The sequence below is a fragment of the Microtus pennsylvanicus genome, chromosome 11 (genome assembly GCF_037038515.1).
Source record: "Microtus pennsylvanicus isolate mMicPen1 chromosome 11, mMicPen1.hap1, whole genome shotgun sequence".
Lineage (NCBI taxonomy): Eukaryota > Metazoa > Chordata > Mammalia > Rodentia > Cricetidae > Microtus > Microtus pennsylvanicus.
Window position 1 is genome coordinate 2,541,407 of NC_134589.1, and position 22,726 is coordinate 2,564,132.

General features: G+C 51.5%; 1 protein-coding gene across 1 annotated transcript in view; it reads right to left on the reverse strand.

Annotated features, from left to right (window-relative positions):
* Positions 1–22,726, reverse strand: part of Rnf213 (ring finger protein 213) — a 97,190-nt gene that overhangs the window by 47,148 nt on the left and 27,316 nt on the right. Inside the window, exons 12-28 of the mRNA XM_075989899.1 lie at positions 19,754–19,976; positions 18,144–18,199; positions 17,286–17,439; positions 16,715–16,879; positions 16,044–16,133; positions 14,867–14,989; positions 13,109–13,289; positions 10,214–10,387; positions 9,456–9,605; positions 7,107–7,690; positions 5,469–5,634; positions 4,123–4,340; positions 3,795–3,935; positions 3,523–3,690; positions 1,294–2,449; positions 508–701; positions 209–364 (exon numbers count right to left, since the gene is read on the reverse strand). Coding sequence (XP_075846014.1) covers positions 209–364; positions 508–701; positions 1,294–2,449; positions 3,523–3,690; positions 3,795–3,935; positions 4,123–4,340; positions 5,469–5,634; positions 7,107–7,690; positions 9,456–9,605; positions 10,214–10,387; positions 13,109–13,289; positions 14,867–14,989; positions 16,044–16,133; positions 16,715–16,879; positions 17,286–17,439; positions 18,144–18,199; positions 19,754–19,976 — 4,099 coding nt within the window. The remainder of the gene's footprint in view (positions 1–208; positions 365–507; positions 702–1,293; positions 2,450–3,522; positions 3,691–3,794; positions 3,936–4,122; positions 4,341–5,468; positions 5,635–7,106; positions 7,691–9,455; positions 9,606–10,213; positions 10,388–13,108; positions 13,290–14,866; positions 14,990–16,043; positions 16,134–16,714; positions 16,880–17,285; positions 17,440–18,143; positions 18,200–19,753; positions 19,977–22,726) is intronic.

Here is a 22,726-nt window from a genome sequence, read left to right on the forward strand (position 1 = left end):
AAACAATTTTAAAAATAGTTAAATAATTAAAAAAGAGAAAATGGCATACAGACTTGCCTTGACTACAGACAATATTATGGAGGGATTTTCTCAACTGTGGTTCTCCCTTCTCAGATAACTCAAGCTTGTATCAAGTTGACAAGAAACAAACCAGGATGAGCTGTGCATCACCACAGCAAACCTTTGCGTTTGTTTTTCTGGTACTCACCAGTTTAGAAGATCTCTTTGGCTGTGCTGAGGGCTCTTGTGAGATTTCAACCACATATAAATGGCATGGGTTCCGAAGCCACATTTTCCCGCTTGTATCCATTAGGTACTGCAGAATGAGGAGTTTGAAAAGAAAGACAGGAATCCCAGTCTGGACCTGCAGGAGACACAGGACTGTGAGGGTGGAGCCTTGACAGGATAATGTAGATCAGGACTGTGTGTGGAGAGAGGAGGCAGTCAGGATATGGGAACCATGTCTCCCGCCCGTGTCAGTCACTGGCAGGTGATGTCAGAACTTACTGAAGTGCTGACGTCAATGTGGACTATCATAGGCTTCTTCTGAGAGTCCTTCTCCAGGAACGGCAGGAGGGAGCTCAGGACCCGGCTCTCGTCCACGTGAGGGTCCGTCAAGCGAATAGTTTTCAGGGGGGCCATTTTGTCCTTTAGTTTTATTTTCAGGTTTCTGTGCAATCTGTTCACGTAGAGTGACTTTCCTGCAAGGGGAACATGCGCAAATCAGACCCCAAGTCTACAGATGGAGAGGAAGACAATATGGAGATGTCGTGGAAGCTACTCTCTGTTTAACTCAAAACGCATGCAATGCACCATTGCTGCCAACTGGCTTCATGTCCTTACAGTCTCCGGTTTCCCTGTCTACCGCCATTGATCAACTTTGCCTTGTCCTGACTACTGCTGGTGCACCTAAGTCAGTGAAGGCAAGAGCAAGAGCGTGGAGGAACAAACTCTCCCAGCAGGACAGTGTGGTTCAGCGAATAGTGGACGGGATGAAGGAAGAGATAGCGGCCAAAGGACAATCAGAGTTTCTGCTCAACCACAACCGACTTGGACGTAAGGGGACAGGGGTTTGCAGAGGAAGTAAAACTGCAGAAAGGCTCCTGAGCAGAGGGAATGGGCTCTCAGGAATTGCCAGTTTTCACAACTAGGCGAGAAGGGAAACTGGTCTACAGCTAAGGAGGAGCAGACCCCTGAAGAAGGGCTTCATCTCAGTGTCCCTGCCGGAAAAGGAAGCGTCATTGGGCAGTGTCTGGTAGAGGGGCCCTCTCCACCCCCAGGCTCTTTCATTACCAACACCAGCTCTTTCAGAGGTCACGATCCCGACACACATCCGGTCTCTGAATACAGCCGCTGCCGACAGGGTCTGCTTCGGGACCTGATAATGGTTCTCCAGGTAGGCCTGGATGTCCGGCAGTGGGGCCTGGGGCACCAGGGGGACTTTGTGCTGGCTGAAGGTGGAGGGGAGGTAGCAGTGCTCCCGGGCAGCATCACAGATCATCACCAACTGGTAGTCTTCACGGTGGCGCTGTGCGCATAGGCTCTGGAAGAGCTCCTCGGCCCGGCAGCCCACTTCATAGCTCAGCTGGTCCGCGAACAGCAAGCTGTAGAGCTTGTGCTCCTGGGAGCCCAGCGTGAGGCAGCGTCGTAGGAATAGCTCCACCTCCTCGACTGTGGTCCCCGGGGTGCAGACCAACACCTCATCAAAGGTGGGCAGAGGCTGCCCGGGGGCCTGCATATAGATGGCCAGTGCGGCCAGCAACACCTCAGAGTGGCCACACAACACCAGGTTAGGCTGGCCAACCTGCAGGCCTTTGGGGAGTGGCCGCTCCACAGGACAGTCACGCAGTGTGGCCAGCTGAGCCAGGCATCTACCCAGGGCATCCAGGTCCAGACAGTTGGGCAGGAAGGCACTCATGCACTCTGTAGATTGCTCCATGATAACCCGAAGCTTGCCCATTAAGCTGGACTCAGAAAGTAGCTGCCGAGGCAGCTTTTCCACCACCTCCCTCAGGCAGTGTCTGGTAGCATCGCTTTCACAGGAACTGGTGACATCTAAGATGTCGTGGACGGTGCATTCGCCTGTGATGAAGGACAGCATCATGAGGGCAGCTTCGCTGGGTCTGGGTTTCCTGAGCTCGCTGCTCAGGTAGACCAGCTGCTCAGCTGTGTAGAAGTTGAGGTAAAAGTGTTTGGCTCTCTTCTGGGCAACTACTATTTTCCAGTCGTCTAGGAAGTCCTCCATCTGCCTGCAGAGGGCTCCCAGGAGCTCGATGACATCACCACTCTCTGCCAACTGGCTCACCAGCTCCAAGCCAAAGTCCATGCGGATGGAGATGTCCGACATGGGGCAGCAGTAGACCTCAGCAGTCCAAGACCTGAACAGCATGTTTCCCGCGCAGTGCAGGTTTATGAAGGCATGCACAAGCCTCTGCATGCTGCTGAAGACCTGGGGGAAGGGAGCCATGAGGTCAAGGCATAGCACAGGGCTGCAGGGAAGACACACTCATCTACACACACCTGCCCACATACTAACATACACACCCACACACTAACCTACATACACATACCCACACGCTAACCTACACACTAGCACACACACTAACCTATTAAACCTGCAGCTTACAGCTCCAAGATCTTAGACTCAGGTCACTGTCTCACTGGAGCACAATTTTCACAAAAATCTTCCTAATATCCATCACACACAGCTCTTCCTTCCATAATTACATGGTCAGCTGAATAAGAGGCCTCCCTTTCTTTCTTTCCTTTTTTTTTTATTTTTTTTTATTTTTTTAAGGCAACTCTCACTATTTAGCTCTGATTGTCCTTGAGTTCCCTATGGAACCAGATTGGCCCTATCCCCATCTCTGCCTCCTGAGCACTGGGATTAAAGGTGTGTGCCACCATGTCCAAGGAAAGAAAATGTATGGACTGTGCACACTTGTATGCGTGTGTGTGTGTCGTGACTATGTGTGTAAAAGCAGGGTCTCATGTTCCCAGGCCGGGCTCAAACTCAAGATCCCTCCACCTCAACAGCCGCACAACAGAGTTGCCAGTTCACACAGGAAGCAAACTGATGGTTTCTTTCTTTCTTTTTTTTTTAAAGATTTATTTATTTATGTATACAGTACCCTGCCTGCAGGCCAGAAGGCCAGATCTCATTACAGAGAGGTTATGAGCCACTATGTGGTTACTGGGAATTGAACTCAGGACCTCTGGAAGAGCAGTCAGTGCTCTTAACCACTGAGCCATCTCTCCAGCCCCGATAGTTTCTTTCTAGAACTGTCGGGCGGTCACCTCATCTCCACAGCTCATGACAGCTCCTCCTGAGGCTCTTGAAGAGGACCTGTAGCTCTTGGGTCTGCCCTGCTTCAGATAAAGAGCCATCAGCACCACCCTCTGGGTATCAGAGCAAAGCTCTGTGTCAATCCAGACATTTCTACAGCTCAGTAAGGAAAGCACCTGGGCCAGCTTGAGGCCAGAGCCACCCAGTGGGGCAGCGGCACAAACCCAAATGTTCACCTCTGAGAACTTGTCCACCTCTGCGCTGCTGCTGTGGTCTCTCTTCCCAGACATGAGCATGAGCTTATTTAACAGCTCCCTCAGCTCTTCTGTGGAGTAGCTGCGCAGCCCTTGCTGGGCACCATGGTTCTCTGGGAGGAGGAGGGATAGGACGGTGTCTGGGGAAATCTGGGAGGCAGCACACATTAGAAAGTTAGTTTCTGGTGCAGAGTCCGTGAGTTTATAGTAAGACCACAGGGCCATGCAAAACTGTGCCAGGATTGGGCGCTCACCTTCTGACCACCTTTGGGTGCCCTAATAACATAGATGCCCCTGTTGTTGATTGCTGTGGCCAGGGACAGAGACGAGAGCTCCACAGACCCGTGGCTTTCCTTCACTGTCTTCAGCCACTCCAAATTTCTGGCAGAATCTTGCTATTGGGACAGAAGCAGGCAACAGGCTGGAGTGAGAAGCCATTTTCTTGTCGCCCCCACCTCTGCTCTTGCTGGGGTACAGTTGCCCCGCACCCTGCCCCACACCCACGCTTTGTCCCTGTGCTCTGTCTTGTTCATCAAGGCCTTGTCACTCAACATATCTGCACTGGATCCCGAGTCGACTCACCAGCTTACTGGGCAGGTGCTGGTCATTGTCCAGGGCCCTCCAGAGCTCCTGCAGATGATACACAAACCCATAGAAATCTGTGCTCGAGTCCATCTTGTACAGCAGCGAGGCGTAGCCCTGCACGGCGTCATGGAAACAGGCCACCCGGTCCACCTCGATGTCGTTCTCCCCCGCTGAGATGGAGGCCAGGTCCACAAACACCTTGAGTTCATTGATGTCTTGAGAGGAAAGAGGGGAGGTCAGCACGTGACCTTGCTGAGTTTGGGGCAGAAATCCTAAGTGAAGCTATAATTGAGCACCAAGGTAATGTCTTATTTGGCCCACTTTCTGCTTTTGCTAAGAACATGGAACATAATAGCGAATCTATTGACTGATAGCTACCCTTTATCAGACAACAGTGTCCCAGGCATTATGCTAGGCTTGAATCTACTACACCACATCACTTAAACCACACAAACGTAGAGACCTGGGCTCTGCTGGAAAAGAAGACGCTGACAATGAGAGAAACTGCGACAACCCTCCATAGGCTCCTGCCCACTCAAAAGGTACACATGGAAAACCTTCATGATCTCTCTGTGCAAGTCCTGTCTTCTGGAAGAAAGGGTTAAGTGGGGAGGGGAAGCCGGAGAGATGGCTCATGGTGAAGAGCAGCACCTGCTCTTCCAGAGGACCTGGTTTCAAGTCCTAGCACCCACATGGCAACCCAGAACCATCTGAAACTCCAGCTCCAAGGAATCTGACAGCTTCTTTGGCCTTCTGGGTACCAGGGATATGAGGAAGCACAGACACACATGCAGGACAAAACACCCATACACATCAAATAAAAACAAAATAAATAAAAAGACTGGCGAGTTGACTCAGTGGTTAAGAGCAATTATTGGTCTTATAAGGGATCCAGGTTTCTTTTCCAAAACCTACCTTGTGGCTTTCAACCTATTTTAATTTCAGTTCTAGAGGACATGGCACCCTCTTTAAATCTACAGAGGCAACAGGCACTTATTTGGCACACATACGTACATGAAGAAAACATTACAAACCAAATAATTGATAAAAAATGAAAATAAAATTTTGAATGACCTTCAGCTATTCCCAGCCAGCAGTCATACCATGCAGGAAATGACAAAGGAAAGTTTCTACACAAGAGCCTGAGGGACATTGTCTGAGTGAAATAAACCCCAGTGAATGAGACAGCCACTGCCCCTTTGCCTAGAGAAGTCAAGGAGAAACTTTCCTGGCCTTTGTACAGCAGGCGACCCAGGGGATATATTTCCTTAAGTATCAGAGCCTCGTAGAGAACCATAGGTGCCACCTGTAGGACCCTGGCAAGCCTAAGGGGCCGGCCATACCTTCCAGGGCCTCATGCAGCCAGTCCACAAGTTCCTTCTGCCGAGAGAGTTCCTCCAGGCAGCGGCGTCGTGGCTCACTGATGTCTTGGAGCAGCTTCTTGGCCCGGATGAACTCTGGGCTGATCTGTTTCAGCTCCTCATGGCGAAAGTCCTCGAAGGAATCGGCCTGGAAGATAAAGTTTAGCATGCACTGGTTCTGGTTGGCCAAGCCTAGTTTTCAGGTAGCCACCCCATAGAGCAAGACTAAGACTCATTTAATGGAGAACAACAGGACCCTCTCCTCCATGGTCAAAGCAGCCCTTGTTCCTCCACATCCTTGCTTGTTCCACACTTCCCATTTTACAGCAAAGATTACATGGGCTTTGAAATCTGTGCCTCTCCCTAGCACAACCAGATCGCTCTCTCTACATACATCTATTTTACTGGTCCAGCAACAGGCCGAAAGGCGACTGTGGCGGTGCAAACCTTATTTCAGAAATTGGAGGCAGAGACAAGTGAATCTCTTCTGTGAGTTCAAGGCAGCCTGGTCTACATAGCAACAGCCAGGACACAGAAAAACTGTCTCAAAATGGAAACTAAAAATGTCCCATCTCAGCTCTGCCAGGGGTGATGTGTCACTTGCTGCTGCCCAGAGCTGGTGCAGTTACAACTGGGACAGCTGTCTGTCCTTCCTTCCATGATCAGAGCCATTGTTGTTAAAGAACATGGAAAAAGCCAGGCGGTGGTGGCGCACGCCTTTAATCCCAGCACTCGGGAGGCAGAGGCAGGCGGATCTCTGTGAGTTCGAGACTAGCCTGATCTACAGAGCTAGTTCCAGGACAGGTTCCAAAGCCGCAGAGAAACCCTGTCTCGAAAAACCAAAAAAAAAAAAAAAACAAACAACCAAAAAAAAAAAAAAGAAAAGAAAAGAACATGGCAAAAGAGGCCATAAGTTTGACAGAGAAAGGACAGTTGAAAAAGCGAGAAATGAGTATTTATAATCTCCATGGTAATAAAAAAGAAGACTGTGGCCTCCTCTTGTTGAACTGCTGATCCTCTAATGAATGGCCTGAAACGCACTAGCTCAGGAGTTCCCACGTTAGTCAGGAAGAAAGCTTTCCATACCTTCTGCTCCACCATCACCATCACCCACCCCGTCCATCTGCTCCACCATCACCGTCACCATCACCACCACCGTCACCGTCACCATCACCATCATCACCACCATCACCACCACCACCACCATCACCGTCACCATCACCACCACCATCACCGTCACCATCACCATCATCACCACCATCACCATCATCACCACCATCACCATCACCGTCACCGCCACCATCACCATCACCATCACCATCATCACCACCATCACCATCACCGACACCACCATCACCACCACCACCACCACCATCACCATCACCACCACCATCACCCTCACCACCACCACCACCACCACCATCACCGTCACCATCACCACCACCACCACCACCATCACCGTCACCATCACCACCACCACCACCATCACCATCACCATCACCATCATCACCACCATCACCATCACCGACACCCACGCCACCACAGGACAGAAAGAAACCCTGGCTGTCAAGATTTTTCAGCTTGGTCCTCGCCCCTCAGGAGAGCCAGCAAACAACTTACGAATTTTAACAACTTGTCAAGAACACTGAAGTCACCGGTCACGCCCAAAGTGCTTCGGAGCTGAAAGATGACCTTGGCAGAGCTGACAGCCTGGTTTAGGCTATGGTATTCCTTGATCTGCGCCACACGCTCTGGGATCCAACCTTTTTGCTCTTGGGGTTCCACAGTGCACATGAAGTTTAGGTCAACAGTCAGGTCACCATATTTATCTACAAAGTCCCTGAAGATGTTGTCAACTTCAACAAAGGTGATCTCTCCTGACTTGAGTTTCTCATAGAGTATGTAGAATTTCTCATAGCAGGGGTGGTACAGGCGTTCACAGGCTTCTGAGAGCGATAATTTCAAATTTCTGGGGTCCTGAGTCAGAGAACTAAGTGCCTCTGCTGTCTCTTGCCAGAAGAATTGGAAGATGTGGCTGTCTTTCAGGGAGTCTATCTTGCTTGCAATTTCTCGGATCTCAGGGCTCAGGGAGTAATGAGTCTTCCTTTTGTGTGGAGACGAGTGAGGGAGGTTTATCAATGCTTCATTGAGTCTCTTATTGCTGAGGTCTTGAGAGTGTATTGCCTCAATATATCCAAACTCCACTACGGAAACAGAAATGAAAGGTTGGATGTAAAGCCTCCGATGATAGTAGCATATAATTTCTCTTTGATCACACACACCCATTCTCGCTTTTTGAGACAGGTTTCTCTGTGTCACCCTGGCTGTCTTAGAACTCACCCTGAAGACCAGACTGGCCTTGAACTCAGAGATCCACCTGCCTCAGCCTCTCGCCACCACTGCCTGGCATCACTTCTCTTTCTCAGTAAGGGAAAGAAGGTCTGAATATGTAGCCGGGCTGGCCTTCAGCTAATTATCCCCCTGCCTCAGCACCCTAATGTATGGGATTGTGGACATGCCCCAGGATGGGCAGAACTAGAGCTGTTTGTTCACTGGGGACAGAGCCTACCGCCTTGCAGCATTAGACAGAGGCTCGACTACCGACACAGCCTTAGCCCGTTCCCTGGTCGCTTCTCTAAGAAACTCATATACAGCCACTTGGTTCATTCTCTGTAGAACATGCACATCTTTCCTCCCTCCCACCTTGGTTTTGTTGTCAGTTTTCTCAAAGAGAAAAACACTGTAAACTCTGGGTAAAGGGTCAGTTGGGACACAGGCACCTACTCTCTCTCACTCCCTTCTAAAGCCCAACAAATTATAAAATAGGAATTTTATCTCTAAATCTGAAACAGCCCAGACACATACTTTTCATTCTAGAATTCAGGAGACAGAGGCAGATGGATCTCTGTGAATCTGAGGGTAGCCTGACCTACAGAGCATCCAGTGAGGGTAAACATGTCACACACAGAGAAGCAGTAACCAGGACTGTCCCAGGCTTCCCAGCGGCAGCAGAGACACAGCCGGGAGCACAGCATCGTTCCTAGGGCAGTGGCTTACAATGTCCCTCTGTTCCCAGCCAGGCAGTGCACTGGAACTAGGGCAGACAGACACGCACTCGCTCAAACAGGGAGCGCCTGCCTCTTTCTCAGGAGGGTAGCTAAGCTGTGTCTGCCAGATGCAGAGTCAGGGCCAGAGGGCAGGGATATATATGGGAACGTACTTAGGAAAAGGTACCGATGACACCAGCAGGGTTAAGGGAGAGCCCAGGGCTGCTCACCCATCTAGTGATAATGAGGAGAGTCACAACCTGTGATGGGTGTCAGCGGATAGTTCTAGGACATAAAATAGAGATGCTTGCAGGCATGGAATACAGAGGTGATGTGGATTCCCTCTGGCAAAGGCAAGTGAGTTTGGATTAAAAATTTTTGATCACTGGAACCCATATAAATGTCAGGTGGGTAAGGCAGCCTGGCTGTATTTCTAGTCTGGAGAAACTGGGATGGAAGAATCCCCAGAGCAAACTGGCTGGCAAGGCTAGACACAGCAGCAAGCTCTGGGTTTGAGTGAGAGACCTGTCTCACTGAGTGAGGTGAGAAAGGGTGGTGGTGGTCCAGGGCTTTAGTCCCAGCACCGCAGAGGCAGAGACAGAGGCAGGGGGATCTCTTTCAGCTTGTCAACAAGTGAGTTCCAGGACAGCCAGGGCTGTTACCCAGACAAGCCCTGTCTCAAAAATAAACAACAACAACAAAATTAATAAGGTGAAAGAGGTCTCAAGAGTGACTCCCAGTATCTACCCTGGGCCTTGACATGCACATGCAAATACATATGCTTACGTCCCCATATCATGGAAAATTTTAAAAATGTTTTAAAGCCCCCCCAGCTCTGCTACTGTGCCCCGTCATCCCACTGCACTTCCTCTGCCCCTCACTGAGACCCCACACTTCTTCAGTCCCACTCCGGGGTGCGCACCTTCCACCAGGTGTTTCACTCTCCCAAACTGCCTCAGGAGGCTCTCCACGTGTCTATTCTCTCGCTTGAGGAACAGCAGATCATCCTTTCTCCTGGCCAGCAAGTCCTCCAGATCGCAGGCCTCCTCTTGGCGTGGCAGCCGTACTCTATCTGAAAAGTAAATTACCCGCTCAACCAATCCTGTTTGTCTTCCATGTAAGCGCTTTCTGCTGCCTCGCTCTGCACACACTGCAGTCGGGCGAGGACGAGGGACCAGGAAGACGCCTGCTTAGCCAGCCTGTGAGGACAGTGGAGGGACCAGGAAGACGCCTGCTCAGCCAGCCTGTGAGGACAGTGGAGGGACCAGGAAGAGTCCTGCTCAGCCAGCCTGTGAGGACAGTAGAGGGACCAGGAAGAGTCCTGCTCAGCCAGCCTGTGAGGACAGTGGAGGGACCAGGAAGAGTCCTGCTCAGCCAGCCTGTGAGGACAGTGGAGGGACCAGGAAGACGCCTGCTCAGCCAGCCTGTGAGGACAGTGGAGGGACCAGGAAGACGCCTGCTCAGCCAGCCTGTGAGGACAGTGGATTCACGTACTTGGCAGCCATCATTCCACTACTTGCTCATGACACTCCTCAGATATAAACCACAGCTTCTCAATGTGCTGACAAGAACTGCTGGCGGTACAATGCCCAGGAACACGCCCTGCCCACAAAATGCCATACCCAAGTTTCTTCCCTCTGGACGCTACTCAGCTGCCCGGTATCTCAACTTCATACTTACTTAAGTTCCAGATGTCAACAAACTGACGCTTGTGCTCAAGGACCAACTCCAGCTGTCCGATCACCATGGCGCCATCCTCAAGTTCCTCTGCAGCCTTTTGGAACACAGACACAGCCGTGGCCATCAGCTGCCTGCCTTCCCCCGTGATGTTGTCTAAGATTTTCTCGTTGCTTCCTGATGAGAGGGAGAGCACATAGTTCAGAGCCCGGGTCCCCTGACCCCTTCGATTCCCACCAGGCATCCCCGATGCTCGAGTATGGCTCCAGGTTCCGCACATCCTGGCCACAATGCCCCGCTGTAGGGTAGTATGTGTAAACTGACCATCAGTCTAGATGGAAAGACTTTCAATACATTTACTTGTAACCCCCAGAAAATTTCTCTCCTGCTCTCATTACATTTGTATTAAAACAGAATGATTGTCTGTATCATCAAAAACAAAGTAGCCTTATCCATCAATGTAAATCCATAAAACAGCTGGGCACGGTGGCACAGGACTCTAGAGGCAGAGACAAGCGGATGTGTTAGTTCATGGCCACCCAGGTCTACACAGCCGGCTATAGACCAGCCAAGGCCACATGGAGAGACTCAGTCTCAGAAAAACAACAGCAAAACATGGATCAAACGGAGATGCTATTCGGCAGGTGAACAGGTTAAGATGCCCAGGTAGTTCTGCAAATGAAGTTTTCTGTGATGAAATCAGAACTCAGCGGCTGAGCAATAAAAAGACAGGGAGGAGCTTCCAATGCAAACTGCTATGAAAGTCGTCTCTAAGGCCACACTTATGGGTCCAGCTAAGGGATCTTCTAGAGAACAAACCACAGGGGAGTAAAACACAGGGCCTCAGATCCTGAGAGCAGTGAGCTCACTGTGTCAACACTGGGATGCCCCAAACATGCTGTCATGCATGTGTTGAAGCCTAGAGAGCACCGACGACTCCAGAGACTTAGTGTGCCAACACTCAACAGCTCATCCGAGTTAAAGGACACACACATTCCAGATGTGAACAACAGCGCATGGCTGCTGGAGGAGCCTGTGGGAGCCAAGTTTGCTGACGAATTTTTCTAGAAAACCTATGAATTGAAAAAACACAAAATACAAATGGCGTCCACATCAGCACTCCACACTTTCGGCCTCACGCCTCACAAGCTGTAGGCTCCCTTTTGGGCTATCAAAAGATCTGGTGAGCATTAGGTGAGCATTAAACTCGCCGGGGCTTTTAGTTCAAACCCAGCACATTCCTGCTCCAAGATCTAAACACAGCAGCTCACAGAAGACATGTGAGAGATTTCAGGGGAAGACATTCGGTTCTCTGTGTGCTGGGAGGGTCAGCTGGGACTTCCTGTTCTGTAAGTCAGTCAGCACTGCTGTCAAAGGGACTGCTCTGAAGGCCACCTGAGCCTGTCTAGTTCTCCCTCTCGTGTGTGTTTGTGCGTGTGTGCGTGCACACTCTTGCTCACATGGTATGGGGGCATGCACATGTAGGCAGTCCAAAATCTCTCTGAACCTGAAGCTCGGCTTGTAGCAAGAAGCCACAGGTATCCTCTGCCTCCATCCCTACCCCTCTGGGACATCTCCCCACTCAGCAGGCCTTTCCCCTCTGGGCCATCTCCCCACTCAGCAGGCCTTTCCCCTCTGGGCCATCTCCCCACTCAGCAGGCCTTTCCCCTCTGGGCCATCTCCCCACTCAGCAGGCGCTGTACCCGTGGGCCATCTCCCCACTCAGCAGGCCTTTCCCCTCTGGGCCATCTCCCCACTCAGCAGGCCCTGTACCCGTGGGCCATCTCCCCACTCAGCAGGCCCTGTACCGTGGGCCATCTCCCCACTCAGCAGGCCTTTCCCCTCTGGGCCATCTCCCCACTCAGCAGGCCCTGTACCCGTGGGCCATCTCCCCACTCAGCAGGCCCTGTACCGTGGGCCATCTCCCCACTCAGCAGGCCTTTCCCCTCTGGGCCATCTCCCCACTCAGCAGGCCCTGTACCCGTGGGCCATCTCCCCACTCAGCAGGCCCTGTACCCGTGGGCCATCTCCCTACTCAGCAGGCCCTGTACCCGTGGGCCATCTCCCCACTCAGCAGGCCTTTCCCCTCTGGGCCATCTCCCCACTCAGCAGGCCTTTCCCCTCTGGGCCATCTCCCCACTCAGCAGGCGCTGTACCCGTGGGCCATCTCCCCACTCAGCAGGCCTTTCCCCTCTGGGCCATCTCCCCACTCAGCAGGCCCTGTACCCGTGGGCCATCTCCCCACTCAGCAGGCCCTGTACCCGTGGGCCATCTCCCCACTCAGCAGGCCCTGTACCCGTGGGCCATCTCCCCACTCAGCAGGCCCTGTACCCGTGGGCCATCTCCCCACTCAGCAGGCCCTGTACCCGTGGGCCATCTCCCCACTCAGCAGGCCCTGTACCCGTGGGCCATCTCCCCACTCAGCAGGCCCTGTACCCGTGGGCCATCTCCCCACTCAGCAGGCCTTTCCCCTCTGGGCCATCTCCCCACTCAGCAGGCCTTTCCCCTCTGGGCCATCTCCCCACTCAGCAGGCCCTGTACCCGTGGGCCATCTCCCCACTCAGCAGGCCCTGTACCCGTGGGCCATCTCCCCACTCAGCTGTAATTCTTGCTGCTCTGGGCATCTGCAGAGCAAAGCCCGTCGGTGTCTACCCTGCACTTCACATCCCTTCTCCTGGAGGCTGAGACCCTAGACTGTCGGGAGCAGTGCCAGGCACAGGATGGCAGCAGAGCAGCTAGGACACAGCAGCTCTCAGTCAGCTTGGACTTTAGTTGTCAAGACAACCATGCCTGTCCTGGTCCTGGTCCCACCATCCTAGCTGCTTCCCGCATCATCACAGACCAGCCGGATGTCTGTTCTTCTGTCCTGTTCTGCTCCCCACAGCTGCCAGCACATACCACACAGTTTGAAGAGTTGCCTCACATCTGGCCACGTGAGCAGGTATTTGAGGATCCCATCCATGTCCGACACAGCCTCCCCGTTGTGCTTAGGCCAGGACTTGGTTATCACAGCGGACAAGAGAGTACCAAATTTCTGCAGATCTTGACAGGAGAGCCCCTGAAGGACACTGGTCTGAGACTATAAAGAAAGTGAGTTATAAAAAAAGAACATGTAATAATGTCGTTTTAGTTTGTTTTAAAATAAGAGAATCGTGAAATCTTGGTGTGTACACAACAGTAATCCTAGCACTGGGAAAGGAGTTCAGTCTCCGTCACACAGAAAATACTGAGACTGCGCTAGCCACTCCCTTGGGAAGAGCAGCAGCTTTCCATCCCATTCCCTTCCGACTGAAGACAAGTTCACTGAGTTCTACAGTCTTTGGGGTTGCTTCATTGCAGAGAGGTTTTGTGGGTTTTTTTTTTATTTCAAACTTTTTATATTATAGTTTTTATTTTCAATAATGTTTTAAATCAATTCAAAGTGCTTCACAGAGCCTTCAAGGAAAATGCACCAGGTGGTGATGGTGCATGCCTTTAATTCCAGCACTCTGCAAGGGAGGAGACAGAAGCAGTTGGATCTTTGTGAGTTCAAGGCCACCCTAGTCTACTGGGCTTCAAGGAGAGGCTCTAAAACTACACATAGCAACTCTGTCTCAAAAAACAAAAAAACAAGAAAAATGCGCACTGGGGTGTGAATCAGTGGCTAAGAGCTTGCCTAGCGTCTGTAAAGTCCTGGTTCAATGTTCAGCACTTCAGAAAAGGAAAAATATGTCATAGAAATTGTGCTATTTCTGGACAGAGAGATGTCACAGTGGGTGAAGGTGGGTAGTGCCAAACCCATCAAAGTGACTCAATTCTTGGGACCCATGTGGTGGAAAGAGAAAATGAGCCCCCCAAAAAAATGTCCTCTGTTCTCCATGTCCGTGCCCAACACACACACACACACATACACTCACACACACACGCTCACACACACACACACACACTCACACACATTCACACACACACACACACACAGGGCGCAATACTCTAACATAATAAAACGTTAATAGGAGAAAACATGTTTTGAGCCCTCTCATCATACACGTGACCTGCAGAGCTCTGACACAGTGCTCAGGCCACTCAGCAGGGGCCTTTACCTCAGAAGGGACGCAGAGGGAAGAAGGGCCTCACTAGAGCTGAACCTGCAGAAGCGAGAGGGAGCAGGACGCTGAGTGTGCCTCTCCCAAGCGCGGGCTTTTTCTCAGTCTCCGTCAGAGCACAGGAAGATGAACAGAAACTAAAGCCCGCCAGCAGCAGTGCTCACAGGGGTGACTGGGGCTCAGCCTGTGAGATGCTGGGCGAGGCTGTGTGAGCAGCTGGGAGGTTCTCACCATGTAACCCTGGCTGGTCTGACTCACTACATAGACCAGGCTGGTCTTGAACTCAGAGACCCACCAGCTTCTGTCTTCCGAGTACTTGAGTACTTGGGTTAAGGGTGTATACCACCACATCTAGCCTAGGAATTGTGGCGTTGCATGGCATTTAACTGCCCAGGAAACAGGAAGCCACACTGCTTCTCAAGGAGTTAGATGAGAACTCTGGATCTCAGGACATGGCTCAGGGCACAAAGGGGGATGATCAGACCCTGTAGGGTCTCAGAACAAGCAGGCTTCAGCAGCCTTTGGGAGGCCACATCAGAAAACCCCTGTGAGCCCACAGGGAAAGGCTAGTGACCTGGCAAGCAGAGCTCACGGCTTCAATGACACACTTCTCAAAGCTCCTGGCCACGCTGTCATGGAGTCCACGATCCTGCCACTGACTGCTGCAGAAGATGGAGATCTGAAAACGGGGCTGCTCCTGCGGACAGAGAGGGAGGCGTGAGGGCTGTGTGTGCTCAAGGAGGGAGCCATAAAGGCTGTGGGGTTCCTCACTACTACATGCCAGGGAAACACCAGGTGTCTTCACCACCCCGTGATCTGAGCTTCTCCGCACAGGCACTAAGCACGTCTACAAGGACCGCACTAGCCAAGGAACTAATGAAAACAGATTCTGTAGCTAGGCATGGTGGCTCGTGCCTCTGGTCCCAGCACTAGAGAGCCCAAGGCAAGAGGATTGCTGGGAGCTTGGAACTGGCCTGGGACACAGAGTGAGAATCTGTCACAAATATTCAAAAATTAAAAAGCCTTTTGTTTTAGTCTGAAAAAAAAAAATCCCAACACTTGGGAGACAGAGGCAGAGGCAGGTAGATCTCTCTTAAGTTAGGAGCCAGCCTGGTGTACAGAGCAAGTTCTACGATAGGCTCCAAAGCTATAGAGAAATCCTTTCTTGAAAAAACAACAATAACAAAAACCCACAATAAGCAAAAACAACACACACCCAAAAAACACTAAAACAAAACACCAGCACTGGAGCTAGTGAAAGCAGGACAGGTAATTTTTGAAAAATAAGCCATTTTCCTCCTCTTCTGCTTTCTTACATCTATCTGACAGTTTTATAGAAAGCATTCCTATCATGTAAAGTTGGCTTTCCGTGTTGCCAGCTCTTAAGTGTGGCCATTTCTTAAGTATCGCCCAACACTAAAGAGCATTTTTCTGCGCGTTTTTTTCCCCTTGATGGTATTTCCATAACTGGCCAGAGCGGTATCTGCATGTGTGCTTCCCTATATATGGATCAGGACCCCATCCTGTCCCTGTTCTTCTAAGGGCATCACACAAGACGTTCGACATTCTTCTGAAGTCAAAAGACAAAGACCAAGTCAGAACACATGTCCAAACTCATGGCTGACCCCTTGCCTCCCCACCATTATCAGTCTTGCACTCAAGTGTACCATACATAACAATTGGGGATGTAAGGTGCCTGGTCTCCTCTATGTTCTTTCATCTCCCAGAAAGAGTGCCCCGGCCTCAGGTACCTGCTTGAGCCTCCCTTCCAAGTCTCCCAGCAGCGACCCCTTCCAGCCATACTTCTTGGGGAAGTCGATTTCCACCAGCCGTCGCCACAGCTGCACAATCAAAAAGTGACGTCAGCAAAGACTTAATGCCACAGCATGGACAAATAAGGTGGACAAGCAGGTGCGGTGTTACAGGTCTGAGGTCCTAGGTATTTGAGAAACTGAGGCAGGAGGGCTGTTGAAGTCCAGGAGTTCAGGGCTGGCCTGGACACCACAGGAAGACCTTGTCTCAAGAGCAGTAAGAAAGGGGTGACCATTATGGCAGTGTGAAGGGCAAGGGCAACAAGCCTCAAGAATGGTGGGGCTCTCAGCTCTTCATGTCACTGGTAAACTGTGCTGGCGGTGAGTCGGCAACACGACCTACTTTGGCCCACCACCACCTTCCCAGTTGTGTGACTACTCTTTGGAAAAAGGAGTCTCCTAATATTTATCCTGAAAAGTTTCAAACAGACAAGACAGTGTGAAGAACAGCAATATGGCCACGGATTGACAAGACCCTTCTCTACAGGAGAAGCACAGTGGCTAGGCTTCAGGCCATGGTCACAGCTCTTGGGACGGTAGTGATGGTTCCCAGTCCCTTATGTCCACACCCATGTGCCTTTGGCCGCTTTACAGCTCCCAGGAAGCCTTACCGCCATCTCCTCAGGATAGGTAAAGCGGAGAGTGTCTGGACCGGAATAGAAGATGCTTTTTTTAAACACGCTGCACAGCCAGTTTCTTGTGGTGCTCAGGGCCCCCTGGAAGATGTTTGTCAGCAAGTCTTCATTATCTGTAGCAACCAGCCCCTCTGTGGCAGCCTGTGGGCATGCGAGAAAGGGATTACAGAATCTGAGGTCACCCTCGAGTCTGATGACCTGAGTTTGATCCCCAGGACCCACGTGGGGGAAGGAGAGAACTGACTCTCACAAGGTGTCCTGATTTCCACACCCATGCCCATGGTGCCGTCTCTGTGTCTTTGTCTGTATGTCAGTCTCTCCCAGGCTGTACTGTCTGCAAGAAGCTGGGTTCTCCAGTACAGCATCCCAGGCTGCACTGTCTGCAGGAAGCCCATGCCCTCCAGTACAGGATCCCAGGCTGCACTGTCTGCAGGAAGCCCATGCCCTCCAGTACAGGATCCCAGGCTGTACTGTCTGCAGGAAGCTGGGTTCTCCAGTACAGGATCCCAGGCTGTACTGTGTATTCAGATGTGCGAATCTCACTTACCCCTGCGGGTTTGAGTTGAAGCATTTTACAGACAAGCTCAGCCGACAGGGCAGGAACCTCATAGACCTTTACATAGGCTGTGATGTTGCAGACAGTTTCATGGAGGGTCAGACACTCAGGTAAGAAGGTCTGTAACAGGGTCTCCCCAAGAATCCTATCCACAAAGAGAGGTGGAGAAATCATTGAAATAATTGACAAATGAGAAGGGCGGGGGATTAAAGTAAAAAGGAAAATAAAAGCAAGTCCTCTGTGAGGGGTTTGTGCCGGAGTGAGTAGAGATCTGACTGCCTAGCACCCGAGGCTCTGGGTTCAGTCCTCAGTACTGCAAAAGGACAAAAGCTGGGACTGGGGATAAAGCTCAGCAGTCAAGTCAAAACACATGCTGCACTGTCGGAGGACCTGGGGGTCGGACCAGCACCTCACATTGCTGGGACTGGAGCTCATGGCAGCTGCAGACTAAAGAAAAAGTAGTAAGGGAGCTGACCCCCCCCGTGTGGACTCTGCTCCCCGACAGTATGGACTGTGCCTGACACTGAGTCACAACAGACCCTTCTCCAGCAGCCTTTGTCAGGTGCTTGTCATAGCCAGGGAAACAGTAATATGTTTGATTTGTCTTGTGATCTGATTTGCTAAAGGCAGACTCGGATGTAACAGGTACAGTGAAGGGATGTAGCAAGGGACCATGGGTAAAATCTCAGCCCTGAAGCTGGACAAGTCATCTAATGGCGTGGAAAGCATGGCTTAGTTTCCACCTCCCCACGGAGACAGCACGTGTGGCAAGCTGAGGCCAGCAGGGGCAGCCACCATGCCGCCCAGAGCTGTGTGGAAGCCAAGGCTGCCGTTGGCCTTCCTACTTACGTGGTCTCATAAATGTCCACAAGGTGAATCAGCATTTTAAAGATCCGCTTGACATCCTAGGACAATAGAAGAAGTGTGATCACGCTGTGAGTGAGCCAGAAACGCCTGTGAGCACACGAGCACTGGCTTTGTCTTTCCCTGTGAGCACACAAACACTGGCTTCGTCTTTCCCTGTGAGCACATGAGCACTGGCTTCGTCTTTCCCTTTGTGCACACGAGCACTGGCTTCGTCTTTCCCTGTGAGCACACAAGCACTGGCTTCGTCTTTCCCTGTGTGCACACGAGCACTGGCTTCGTCTTTCCCTGTGAGCACACAAGCACTGGCTTCGTCTTTCCCTTTGTGCACACAAGCACTGGCTTCATCTTTCCCTGTGTGCACACGAGCACTGGCTTCGTCTTTCCCTGTGAGCACACAAGCACTGGCTTCGTCTTTCCCTTTGTGCACACAAGCACTGGCTTCGTCTTTCCCTGTGTGCACACGAGCACTGGCTTCGTCTTTCCCTGTGTGCACACAAACACTGGCTTCGTCTTTCCCTGTGTGCACACGAGCACTGGCTTCGTCTTTCCCTGTGAGCACACAAGCACTGGCTTCGTCTTTCCCTGTGTGCACACGAGCACTGGCTTCGTCTTTCCCTGTGAGCACACAAGCACTGGCTTCGTCTTTCCCTGTGTGCACACGAGCACTGGCTTCGTCTTTCCCTGTGTGCACACGAGCACTGGCTTCGTCTTTCCCTGTGAGCACACGAGCACTGGCTTCGTCTTTCCCTGTGAGCACACGAGCACTGGCTTCGTCTTTCCCTGTGAGCACACGAGCACTGGCTTCGTCTTTCCTTCCATCAACACGGCTGCTCTTGGGAAGAATAGCTTCTCATGATTAAATTCATGGCACAGAATTCCCACTGCTGTCTTCTGAGCATGACCACATGCACACATGTGTGGAGACTGTGCTCTTATAGGGAGCTGTTTACCCTGTTTTGAGGCAGTGTCTCTCATTGGCTTGGAGATCACAATTGGACTAGGCTGGCTCGTGATGATCTGCCCTTCGCTACTCCCCCTGGGGAGTAAAGGGCAGGCCACAGTGACCTGCATTTCTTGGTGGTTCCGGGGATTGAACTCAGATCCTTATGCTTGTTGGCAAGCAGTTTACCAAATGATCATCTTCCCAGGCCAACATCCACAAGTCTCTATATCTAAAGCCGTGTAGGAAGGATGGAAGACAGCAGCTATGGAACAACCTCACACCCTAACTGCCTTGAAGTTCTGCCCAGCACAACTGTTAAACACTTAAAATAGAACTGAGAAAAGCTATTGACTTTCCCAAGTTCTATTTACTGAAGTAGAGTAGACGTAGGCCAATCAGCCTTTGCCTGTGTAGGAAATGTCACCACGTCTGTCTAAAAAAGCCTCATCACACCTGGCTAGATAAACCTCCCCACCTCTAGATAAATCTCTCTCTCACTCTCAGTCCTTCCTCACCCCCTCATTGCTCATGGCCCTGAGGGTGAGACCCACACATGAAGTGAGCCCTGTCCCACAGGTCACTCCCAGCATCTTAGCGTTAAACTGTTCTTGCACAGACACCACTTGCTGGTCTGGTTCCCACAACACACCTCTAGGTTTTGGTCAGAGATCCTCCCCAGCCCTCGAAGCCGGTATGAAACCCCTTGAAAACAATCCAGGATGCGGGCAGGCACAAGACTCAAGTATTCTGTCGAGTTTTCCAAGTAGGAAGTCAAGCTTTCCAGCGGGACCAGGCTGAACCAGGAGCGGAAGAGGAAGTCATCCACCTGCAGCAGGGCCATCTTAGACTGCATGAACTGGAGAACCCCGCTCCTGAGGAGACAGCACAGGTGTGGTGAGGCTGCAGCAGTCAGAACTGACGTGGAGGGGACAGAAGCAGGAGCTGCACAATCTGATTTGAGGTTTGTGATCGCCCATGGGAAACAAAAGTTGGTCAGGAATGGAATGACAGCGAGGGCAGGGAGGGATTGCAAGGGCGGGGTGGCTGCTGGACTTTTCCCTCCAGACCCCGAGGGGCTCCCCTTCATCCCACACTGAGAGCAGTGGCAGAGCTGGGTGGAATTGAAAATTTTGTAGGGCTTCAGTTGGCAGAAGCTGAGATCTGAGGTCCCAGAGAGATCGGCTCATCCCTGTTTCTGTGCCCAGCCTGCAGTGGGGTCTCATCCAGCAGCTGTCTTAGCTCTCAACTGCCCCCTCTTCACTGTCCCCCACACTGTAGGATGCGCACAGTCCTCACTTCTGTCTTCCTGTCGTCCTGAGACTCCTAGACCCCACACCTGCCCCTCCAGAGGCCAGGGTTCACCATGACACCCCCCAGCACACACACCACTCTTCTTCCTAAAGTTCTCAGAACGATAGCAGCCTCCTCTAGGCCCACCTGCGCATCACGGCAGGGCACACAAGACTTGCTCCAAGCCTGACCATGGTGCTACTTTCCAGTATGTTCAATGGTCAACTCCCACAGAGGACAGGTGCTGCTTGTCACTCTCTGAGCTACCTACAACCCTGACCACACAAGGGTTTCCCTAAGAATCTGTTCACTCAATTCATGAGACTCTTGCAGGTTACAGGTAGGGATTTCCTGCTGGCCCCGACTAGCTGACAGTTTTCCTCAAACCTTGGATCAAACTCTAGCCTTGGAAATCCTCCCTGCCACCACCAGCATTGAGGAATGAGCCTTTCCTGGAGGAACAATAAAGTCCTATTGGACTGAAATGCCTCCCCTGATGCAGCGAGGTGGTCTGATAACAGCAGAGGGGAAATGAACCATCGCAATAGACTCTGCAATATGGGTTACAATGCAGTGCACCGTGGTGGGTTAAAATGCAGTGCCCCATGATGGGTTACAATGCAGTGCCCCGTGATGGGTTACAATGCAGTGCACCGTGGGTTACAATGCAGTGCACCGTGGGTTACAATGCAGTGCCCCATGATGGGTTACAATGCAGTGCACCGTGGGTTACAATGCAGTGCACCGTGATGGGTTACAATGCAGTGCACCGTGGGTTACAATGCAGTGCACCGCGATGGGTTACAATGCAGTGCCCCGTGATGGGTTACAATGCAGTGCACTGTGATGGGTTACAATGCAGTGCACCGTGGGTTACAATGCAGTGCACCGTGGGTTACAATGCAGTGCCCCGTGATGGGTTACAATGCAGTGCACCGTGATGGGTTACAATGCAGTGCACCATGGGTTACAATGCAGTGCACCGTGGGTTACAATGCAGTGCACTGTGATGGGTTACAATGCAGTGCACCGTGATGGGTTACAATGCAGTGCACCGTGATGGGTTACAATGCAGTGCACCGTGGGTTACAATGCAGTGCACCATGGGTTACAATACAGTGCACCATGGGTTACAATGCAGTGCACTGTGATGGGTTACAATGCAGTGCACCGTGATGGGTTACAATGCAGTGCACCGTGATGGGTTACAATGCAGTGCACCGTGGGTTACATTGCAGTGCACTGTGATGGGTTACAATGCAGTGCACCATGGGTTACAATGCAGTGCACCATGATGGGTTACAATGCAGTGCACTGTGATGGGTTACAATGCAGTGCACCGTGATGGGTTACAATACAGTGCACCGTGATGGGTTACAATGCAGTGCACCGTGGGTTACAATGCAGTGCACCGTGATGGGTTACAATGCAGTGCACTGTGATGGGTTACAATGCAGTGCACCGTGATGGGTTACAATGCAGTGCACCGTGGGTTACAATGCAGTGCCTCGTGGGTTACAATGCAATGCACCGTGGGTTACAATGCAGTGCACTGTGATGGGTTACAATGCAGTGCACCGTGGGTTACAATGCAGTGCACCATGGGTTACAATACAGTGCACCGTGATGGGTTACAATGCAGTGCACTGTGATGGGTTACAATGCAGTGCACTGTGATGGGTTACAATGCAGTGCACCGTGATGGGTTACAATGCAGTGCACCGTGATGGGTTACAATGCAGTGCACCGTGATGGGTTACAATGCAGTGCACCGTGGGTTACAATGCAGTGCACCGTGATGGGTTACAATGCAGTGCACTGTGATGGGTTACAATGCAGTGCACCGTGATGGGTTACAATGCAGTGCACCGTGGGTTACAATGCAGTGCCTCGTGGGTTACAATGCAATGCACCGTGGGTTACAATGCAGTGCACTGTGATGGGTTACAATGCAGTGCACCGTGGGTTACAATGCAGTGCACCATGGGTTACAATACAGTGCACCGTGATGGGTTACAATGCAGTGCACTGTGATGGGTTACAATGCAGTGCACTGTGATGGGTTACAATGCAGTGCACCGTGATGGGTTACAATGCAGTGCACCGTGATGGGTTACAATGCAGTGCACCGTGATGGGTTACAATGCAGTGCACCGTGGGTTACAATGCAGTGCACCGTGATGGGTTACAATGCAGTGCACTGTGATGGGTTACAATACAGTGCACCGTGATGGGTTACAATGCAGTGCACCGTGGGTTACAATGCAGTGCACCGTGATGGGTTACAATACAGTGCACCGTGATGGGTTACAATGCAGTGCACCGTGGGTTA